General features: G+C 38.9%; 2 protein-coding genes across 2 annotated transcripts; both read left to right on the plus strand.

The window, feature by feature from the left end:
• The first annotated feature begins 677 nt into the window (after window positions 1-677).
• LOC117626348 (cationic amino acid transporter 1-like) lies at window positions 678-4,601 on the plus strand. The gene is made up of 3 exons (XM_034358017.1): window positions 678-998; window positions 1,100-1,527; window positions 2,919-4,601. The coding sequence occupies exons 2-3, from the start codon at window positions 1,101-1,103 to the stop codon at window positions 4,355-4,357; spliced, it is 1,866 nt and encodes a 621-aa protein (XP_034213908.1). The 5' UTR covers window positions 678-998; window position 1,100; the 3' UTR covers window positions 4,358-4,601.
• A 3,237-nt stretch (window positions 4,602-7,838) lies between these two features.
• On the plus strand, window positions 7,839-9,479 carry LOC117624274 (cationic amino acid transporter 1-like). The gene has a single exon (XM_034355427.1). It carries the CDS (start codon window positions 7,854-7,856, stop codon window positions 9,477-9,479), a length of 1,626 nt encoding a protein of 541 aa, XP_034211318.1. The 5' UTR covers window positions 7,839-7,853.
• Window positions 9,480-9,776: the final 297 nt, after the last annotated feature.

The raw sequence follows: 9,776 nt of genomic DNA on the forward strand, positions 1-9,776 counted from the left end.
AATGTTTTTTACCTCCTAGAATTTAGCTTCCCACTACTTTCTCTTACCAACATGCTCAACTATGCATATGCGTTGACTTTTGAAACAAATCATACAATCGTTAAACACAACACTCCTATCTGGCACAACTATATATCATACTAATGAAAAACCTTAAGTTTAATCTGTAGTAAATAATTATGTGTTTATCTCTTTCATCAAAAATCGTATATAATTATAAACGACGGATAATAACCAACTTTTTTCTCCATGTAAATCCTCAATCATCCTTTTTATTAGGATAAAAAAACTGTCATTCACATCAAAAGTCGTCTTCATCAATATGAATACAATCTCTTTCTCTTTTGAGTGTCAAATAAGTTTCACACTGATGCACATGGCATGAAAATTTGTGATTCTTTATGAGCGTGAAAGCTGCCCGCCTAATAAACTTACACCAGCCGGATCTCACAGTATTCATCTTTAGTGGTGGGTCCCTCTTTTGTAACGCTTTAGCAAAATGGTAAGCGTATAAGGCCAGCCAGGCAGGACAACTGGACAAACCCGTCTTTAAATAATGCAATCGTAATTGCCCGAAATGATTAAATCTAGAAAATTAATTAATTTTATAAAAATGGCCATTTTAATTCTTTGTAATTGTTCCCATAATCAGATAAGCTAGAGAAAAATACTAGCGTCAGTGTTTACGAGAAGAGTCACCAGATCAACGGTTCAGAATCGTCTAAAATAATTACAAAGCCGTGGGCGTATATAACTGCTCGCTTGCTATGCTGAACCAAGTTTTCCCGCGTCAACCTCTCTCTCTGGCTGGCTGGAGAAAACCTCATTTTCGTCTAAGTTCACTCTCTTTCTAGATCTCTCTCTAGAAAACTAATATTTTTGTGTATATATATATATATGTATACATACGTAAGTCAAATTCGAACGTGCGTTCTGGATCTCCACAATTCAGCTATTTTCTCTTCTTCATTTTCTCGGCAACCAAACATAAAATAAGGGTACTGATTGAAGCCTCTGAGTGAAGCTTTTGTGATCTATTTATTTTCTTTAACGAATTCGATTGTTCTGAAAATTTGGATTTTGAATTTAATTAATACAGGATGGTGGCCAGCGGTACGGAGGCGAGCGGCGGAGGAGATGAGGGGCTACGGAGGAGAGGGTGCACTTACCGAAAGTACGATTTTCTCCCCGAGGAGTCGTTCCAGACCTGGGGCAATTACGTAAAAGCGCTGAGCCAGACTCCGGGTCGGTTTAAGGACCGGGTCTTGACCCGGTCCTTGGACAGTACGGAGTTGGTGGAGATGAAGGCGCAGAGCCATAACGAGATGAAGAAGACGCTCAACTGGTGGGACCTCATCTGGTTCGGAATCGGCGCCGTCATAGGAGCCGGAATATTCGTGCTCACCGGCCTCGAGGCGAAGAAGCACGCCGGCCCCGCCGTCGTCTTATCCTACGTCGTTTCTGGCGTCTCCGCCTTGCTTTCGGTTTTCTGTTACACCGAGTTCGCGGTCGAGATTCCGGTTGCAGGTACGTACGGCAACGCTAACAATAAACATCCAACGACTTTTTTTAATAATTTATTTAAATTTATTTTATTGAGATTCCGGTTGATATTTAGGCTTTAATATTCTTTAATATTAAGAAGAGAAGTATTATTAGAATAAATTAATGACTTTAATTTTTTTTAATATTAAGAAGAGAAAGTATCATTAGAGTAAATTAGTAACGTTACGAATGATTTGAGGTGAAGATGCGATACCAAATGCTTACGTTAAGGAATCTTTTTGAATATTCTGAAAATCTTTCTACGACGGGACGGCATCAGAAAAGTCTAATCTAAAATCGAATCATAGATGGATATTCTAGTGAGTTGGAGACTTTTTTATATATATAAATCTCTATCTCTTAGATTGCAAGAGTTTAAACAATTGTGATCACTCATTATTGGATATACTTATTATTTATGACAAATTGATATTATAGTAAGTTGAAGACTTTTATATATATATATATATATATATATCAATTTCGATCTCTTAAATTATAGAAATTAAAGAAATTATGTTCACTTATCATTGAATATACTCATTTGAATGATGTGGCAGATAGCTCATTATGTTTCTTGGCCTGGCCTGTCCACATATTAATATATTATTCATCGTTGATTCCGGGTCTTCTGTCTACTCATAAATTTCCAAGTCAGCAGTGTAAGGCCCGGCACATTGATAATGACATGATAACCTGGCAGTCTTTGATTCAAACTTGGGTTTTTTTCAATCCTTTTTTTTGGTCAGAAGAAAACCCAAGGTTTGAACTTTGACTTAAATACAGTGGGTTGAGACTTGTTTAGTCACATCATGTCATGTGAATATGTGAGCTCCCGTATAATTTGACCACCCTATCAAAGAGTTTTTCTGGGTTGAACTTGAGATAGTCTAGACTTTTCTATAGGCTGGCTCTCTGGCTGGTTCAATTTTGGAGAAATAAAAAAAATGTAGGGGTTGGATTTTAAATCATTCTTTCTAGGATCATCCAATTAATGTATTATTATGGGAGTGCAAATCTCCTTGCTCTAATTTAAAACTCAAAATTTCCATGAACAATTAAATTTATTCTTCACTTTTATTGTTCAATTTTCTATGTATGATATATGAGCTTTATTGAATTCAAGTGCACATGCCACATGCTTTCATTGCCTTTGCAGCATTTCTTTAACTATGAACAGTTCATAGTAATAGTTATTGATCCTAGCTAATTATTTTGAAGTAAGAACTATATATGCATATATATACTAATCTCATATGCAAGGAACTAAGTAGTAATTTTGTTGACTTGAGTGGTTTACAAGTTAGGCCCCCTCCTAAGTAAATTCATTTCATGAAAAAGAGCAATTCATGTGACTGAATGTGGTTTTTCAGGTGGCTCGTTTGCCTACCTAAGAGTAGAGCTTGGGGACTTTGTGGCCTTCATTGCAGCAGGCAACATCCTCCTTGAATATGTCATAGGTGGTGCAGCTGTTGCTCGTTCCTGGACCTCCTACTTCGCCACTCTCTGCAACCACGACTCCAATGATTTTCGGATCGTTGCTCCCGGTTTGGGGGAGAACTACAAGTACCTCGACCCCATTGCTGTTGTTGTCATTATTGGTATCTGCTTTCTCGCTGTCCTCAGCACAAAGGGCTCTTCTCGTCTCAACTACATTGCCTCAATTGTTCATGTCATTGTCATTCTCTTCATTATCATAGCCGGCCTCACCAAAGCCGATACCAAGAACTATGAGAAATTTGCCCCTTTTGGCCCCCGCGGCGTCTTCCAGGCGTCTGCTGTTCTGTTTTTCGCCTATGTTGGATTTGATGCTGTTTCAACTATGGCTGAAGAAACCAAGAATCCTGGCAAGGACATCCCAATTGGCCTTGTTGGCTCAATGGTCATTACCACGTTCGTTTATTGCTTGTTAGCAGTGACTTTATGCCTTATGCAGCCATATGGCAGTATCGACGAACAAGCTCCATTTTCAGTAGCGTTTGAAGCTGTTGGGATGGGATGGGCTAAGTACGTCGTGGCGGCGGGAGCTCTGAAAGGCATGACAAGTGTGTTGCTTGTTGGGGCGGTTGGCCAGGCTCGCTATCTCACTCACATTGCTAGAACTCATATGGTGCCTCCATGGTTTGCCCAAGTTGATGGCAAAACAGGCACCCCTGTCAATGCCACAGTCACCATGCTTTCAGCCACTGCAGTCATTGCCTTCTTCTCAAGCCTTGACGTTCTGGCTAGTCTTCTCTCCATCTCCACATTGTTCATCTTCAGCCTTGTCGCGATTGCGCTTCTCGTTCGCCGCTACTATGTCAGCGGCGTCACGACTCAGGCCACCAGGAACAAGTTCATTGCCTGCCTTGTCCTCATAGTTGGTTCTTCAATTGCCACCTCTGTGTATTGGAGTAAAACAGATAAGTGGACTGCCTACGTGGTAACCGCGCCTCTTTGGTTCTTGGGTACGTTGGGGATTTGGATGCTTGTCCCACAAGCAAGGAGCCCTAAGCTTTGGGGGGTGCCATTGGTGCCGTGGTTGCCATCTCTGTCAGTTGCCATCAATATTTTCCTACTTGGGTCAATCGATCGTGACTCATTCATAAGGTTTGCAGCGTGGACTTTGATCATCCTGGTTTACTACTTTTTCTTTGGATTGCATGCTTCTTACGACACAGCAAAGGACTCTCTAGCGAAGCGGTTGGAGGCCGGTACAAATCTCGAGTTGAAGAAGGCTGAAGCTGCAGAGGTTTATGCTCCCTCAGCAGCAAGAGACTCCGGGTTAGACGGCAAAAGTGGCAGCAATACCTCTGCACATCCTGCTAGTTAAGAAAGTGTTTGTTGAATGTGTGAAAGAAATATTTGTGTGTGAAATTGCTGTTTGACAAGAAGGAAGTAGGAAGGGGTTGGTCCTAAAGATAGGAAGATGTTTCTCCTTGACCTCTTTTGCTTGTTGAATCATATCCGTTATGGAGATGATTAGATTCATCTGTATTAGAGATGTGATTTACATGAATGTTGTTCATAAGTATGATTCATACATATTTAAAATTGTTTCTTCACAGGTTTCTTTCTCCATGAACTTTTTCTTCCAAGGAACTAGAGAGAGAGGGAGAGATTTGTTTCTTTTGTTTTCCTCCATTAAAATTTAAAAAAAAACTGAATACGTAGATTTCATGTCATATTGTTTTTTTTACATGCAAGAATTTATCTGGATTTATATAGTAAGATTTTGCTACCAAGTAAATAAATAATTTGTATACTAATTTGGAAGGCAAATATTATTTGATTTACCATGAAATAAATACCATCCATTGATTGGCCAATTAATACAAATATGGTAATAGTAAATGCAGAGAGTACAGCTAGCATAGCTCTTGCCTTTTCGATTTCTCCAATGTCTTTTTCTTTCAACCAGACAGATTGATTTCTGGGTTTTTATCTTCTTCTCTAACGCTCCTCAAATCAAACCTCACATTTGGTGTAACCTGCTCTTGCTGCCTACCCTAGCCTACCCTAGCCTAGCCTCCAAAGGGTACGTTTTTATTTTTATTTTTCCGGTACAATTTTAAAGTTATTATTTTAATGTTTCATCACTGCTCCAGAATCTAAATCTGGTTCTGCATTCAACTGCATGCAAATCCAAAGCTTTTTCCTGCTCTGTGTTTGAATCTAGGTCCAGTTGGTTTTCTTAGTTTTTGAGGCCTTAAGAGGGTGAAAATTTGGGAATTTCTACCAGTCAGCCCTTGAGGTAGATGAAAAGGAAAAAACTACTGCATGCAGTTTGATTTTCTTTCTTCCTCTTCTTCTTCCTTCTTCTCAAATAAATAATATAACAGAAAATAGTGGAAATTGTCTGATAGCGTAAGTTTGTAGACTTTACACTTTGAGTTCAGTTCAAGAGAGTGGCTGTTTGGATTGGGAATGGCATAGTTGCCGGATAAAATTTGTAATCATATATACATAAATTAATACACAAGAAATGCAAAGACTATGATCTTAAGCCTTATATATACTTAAATTTATTCTTATTTTTTTGTCTCAGATCCCACACGTTGTTGTTGCTGAGGAGCATGTCGCTTTATGTCTTTGTTTTTCTACTTTTGTTCTTCCTTGAATCTTTTAATAAAGATTCAGCCCTTGTTCGTGATTGTCACGTTTGGGTTGTGGATTAACAATTTTTGTTATCCATTATACATCTTATGATAATTTTTTTAATAAAATATCTTTCCCAACAAAAAAAAAAGGCCTTAGATATGCACACAACTATATAAATTATCCAGTCCTGATATCTTGGACCCCTGTAGTCCATGAGATTTATGGTCACTCACCGTTAGATGTAAATTCAACGGTTGACTTGAATCGGGTAATAATCATTTATGTCATATTGCATTTATATATCTCATTTTGAACCATTGGATTAATATCCAACGGTGGGTGACCACAATCTCTTGGACTCCTGTGGTCCAAGAGATCGGGACTGATAAATTATAATCGTCACATTGATGGATATAACTTGTTATTTATTTTTGGTTATGGAATTTTTCTATTATCTGAGTTGGCAAATCCTTAATTATCACTATTATTGATACAATTATAAACAGTCATGATCTCTTGAATTACAGGGGTCCAAGAGATTTATGGTCACTCACCGTTGGATGTAAATTCAACGGTTTACTCACTCTTCCACTCCTTTTTAAAAACTTTTTTGAACCATTGAATTAATATCCAACGGTGAGTGACCACAATCTCTTGGACTCCTGTGGTCCAAGAGATCGGGACTGCCATTATAAATACTCGTTAAAATTCCCAGTATTTAAATAAAAGTTGTTTTGGTGGGTTCTCTATCCTGAGGATAGACAAACATAATGGATTTTTTCTACGGTGGCTCTGTGTTTACATATTGTTGCAAGACAAAGCTTTGAAACTAGATATTTCTCTCATAGTAAGAAGAAATTGGGGTGTCAAATTTGTGAAGCATTGATACAGTTTCAACGATTAGAGCCAATATTCAACAATTTCCTCGTCTAAAACAGCTTTTTTTTTGTCTTCAAAAACAGGTTCTTTTGTTTATACAAAAATATGTAGAAAATGTCATGAGGATGACAATGGTGTTGGTGTAGGGCATATTTGTGTGGGTGTTTGGGGCATGATTATTCACCTGTTATATAAATCTTGACAAATCAAGTCCAAAGATGGGTGAGATTTTATCCCAAAATAATTACAGAAAACACAGAGAAGATAAAATATTGGAGGAAACTAAAAAGACAGATACAATTTGGAAATGTTTATTTCAAATGATTCATTTGTATATATCATCATTTCAAATAGAAAATCAGAAAACGTCGGAATGTTTATTTGTGTATCAGTCCCGATCTCTTGGACCACAGGAGTCCAAGAGATTGTGGTCACCCACCGTTGGATATTAATCCAATGGTTCAAAATGATATATTTAAATGCAATATGACATAAATGATTATTACCCGATTCAAGTCAACCGTTGAATTTACATCCAACGGTGAGTGACCATAAATCTCTTGGACTACAGGGGTCCAAGAGATCAGGACTGTTATTTGTATATATCATAATTTCAAATTCAATTCAGATACAATTGGGAATGTTTATTTCAATGATTCTAATTCTATTTTTCGTTTGGATAATTATTAGAATCTAATTCCAACTTCTTAATAATTACTTTTGACTAAACGGTTAACAGTTAACGGTTAATGAGGATTGAATCTTTTTAGTTGACTGATTCTATTTTAGCATTTGAGATCTTATTTGTTATCTTAGGAAGGATCCGCTGTTCACCCAAACATCTCTCTTTGTTATGGTGGGAATTAACCCTGGAACCAAAAATGATGCACATATCCATTCCAGTGTTTTAGCCTTTTTATTTGTCTTTGAAGATAATTAATTGATCAATAATATATTGCATATATACATACCTTCCTGGAAGGAAACATCCTTCTAAGTTCTGAGTTCTATTTATATTAATCTTTTTGTCTAATTGTTATTACACTCAATTCAGTTTGAGGGCAGCAAAAATGGTGACTTCACTGAAGAGACAACATCCTTCTAAGTTCTATTTACATTAATATTTTTGTCTAATTGTTATTACAAATCAATTCAGTTGCTCGGCAACAAAAATGGTGACTGGCATTGAAGCTGCTGCTGGTGGACAGGGCAATGGGATCAGGAAAAGAAGTTGCTTTTGCAGCAAGGAAGATTTTTTGCCAGAGGAGTCATTCAAGAGCTGGGGAAACTATGTTCATGCACTGGCCAACACAAAAACAAGGCTCACAGACCGTATCCTGGCACGGTCCATGAACCACCAGGAGCTCGAACAAATGCGTGCACGTAGCAACAATCAGATGAAGAAAACCCTCAATTGGTGGGATCTCATTTGGTTCGGCATTGGAGCAGTCATGGGGGCAGGAATTTTCGTGCTAACCGGTCAGGCGGCTAGGAACGATGCTGGCCCTGCAGTAGTAATCTCTTATTTCATATCAGGTGTTTCTGCACTATTATCAGTGCTGTGCTACACTGAGTTCTCAGTGGAACTCCCTGTGGCTGGAGGCTCATTTTCCTATCTTAGAGTAGAACTTGGTGATTTTGTGGCCTATATTGCTGCTGGAAACATCCTTTTTGAGTATGTAGTAGCAGGTGCTAGTGTGGCAAGGTCATGGACCTCATACTTTGCTACATTGTGCAATCACAATCCCAACGATTTTCGAATCAACGTGCCAGCCCTTGCCGACAACTTCAACCATTTAGACCCGATCGCCGTCGTTATCTCCATTTTGGTTTGCATCGGTGCAGCCTTGAGCATGAAGGCCTCGTCTAGATTCAATTCGGTTACAACTATCGTCCATCTGGTGGTTTTGGTTTTCATCTTCATTACCGGCATGACCAAGGCCAACCCTGCTAATTTCACCACAAACTTTTTACCATTTGGCTTCCGCGGTGTCTTGAAAGCTTCAGCGGTTCTCTTCTTTGCTTATGTAGGATTTGATGGTGTGGCAACCTTGGGGGAGGAGATTAAAAACCCTGGTAGAGATATCCCGATTGGGCTGATTGGCTCAATGTTGGTTACCATAACAACTTATTGCGTCCTTTCAGCTACGTTGTGCCTGATGCAGCCATACAGCCAAATTGATGCTGATGCCTCATTCACCATGGCCTTTCAAGCTGCAGGTATGAATTGGGCAAAGTACATTGTTGCTTTGGGAGCAATTAAAGGCATGACAACAGTCCTGCTAGCCAACCTCATCGCTCAAGCTCGGTATTTCACTCACATTGGGCGCACCCACATGGCACCAGCAATCCTGGCATCCATCCACCCAAAAACTGGCACGCCTGTGAATGCCACGGTTATTATGACTGTTGCAAACTGCCTTGTTGCCCTCTTCACAAGCCTTGATGTCCTGGCAAACCTTCTTTCTATATCAACCCTGTTCATCTTTTCCCTTGTTTCCTTAGCACTGATCGTACGACGATACTACGTTACTGGTGAAACATCAACTTCTGACAGAGACAAGCTCATTATATTCTTGACATTAATCGTAGGATCATCAATTGCTACTGCTGTTTATTGGGTGCTTAGCCAGGGTTGGATTGGCTACGTCGTGACAGGCGTAATTTGGTTTGCTGCCACTTTAGGCTTGCAATTGACCCTCAAACAAGCAAAGAAACCTAAACTGTGGGGGGTGCCATTGGTTCCTTGGTTGCCATCAGCTAGCATTGCATTCAATGTTTTCATCTTGGGTTCTATTGATGTACCTTCATTCATAAGATTCGCAATTTGGACGTTGGTTTTGCTCGTCTACTATATATTCGTCGCACTGCATGCTTCATATGATGCAGCAAGGGAGACTGATAGAGTAGAAGCTCAAGCTAGTCAAGCTAGTCAAGCAAGTCAAGCAACCAACATGGAGGCTGGGACTAGCTAAACCACTGGAGTATGCTGAGAATATGAGAGATGTGAACAAAGCCATCCTCTTCTTGTAGTGTTTCTGTACAGGTCCAGAACTCAATTCACTATTCTTTTTTTTTTTTTCTTTTTCTTTTTCATTCAGGGATATTGTACCAAAGTTGAACATTGCAAGTTTCCAATGTTCATACCCATATTTGTTTTTTCAAGTTTACGCTCTGAATACGCCCTTTTGGTTCTATTAATGGTTTCAAAGAATATAGGGCAAATGCGTCTGGTAGTAGTTTTATTGAATGTTTGTGCTAAATTTATATAA

This window comes from Prunus dulcis, chromosome 4 (assembly GCF_902201215.1).
Source record: "Prunus dulcis chromosome 4, ALMONDv2, whole genome shotgun sequence".
NCBI lineage: Eukaryota > Viridiplantae > Streptophyta > Magnoliopsida > Rosales > Rosaceae > Prunus > Prunus dulcis.

Excerpts from the sequence above, each read along its gene's own strand:
- LOC117626348 (XM_034358017.1), top strand. The coding sequence starts at position 1,101 with ATGGTGGCCAGCGGTACGGAGGCGAGCGGCGGAGGAGATGAGGGGCTA. Across the intron at positions 1,528-2,918 it reads GGTCGAGATTCCGGTTGCAG|GTGGCTCGTTTGCCTACCTA; the intron begins GTACGTACGGCA and ends GTGGTTTTTCAG.
- LOC117624274 (XM_034355427.1), top strand. The coding sequence starts at position 7,854 with ATGAACCACCAGGAGCTCGAACAAATGCGTGCACGTAGCAACAATCAG.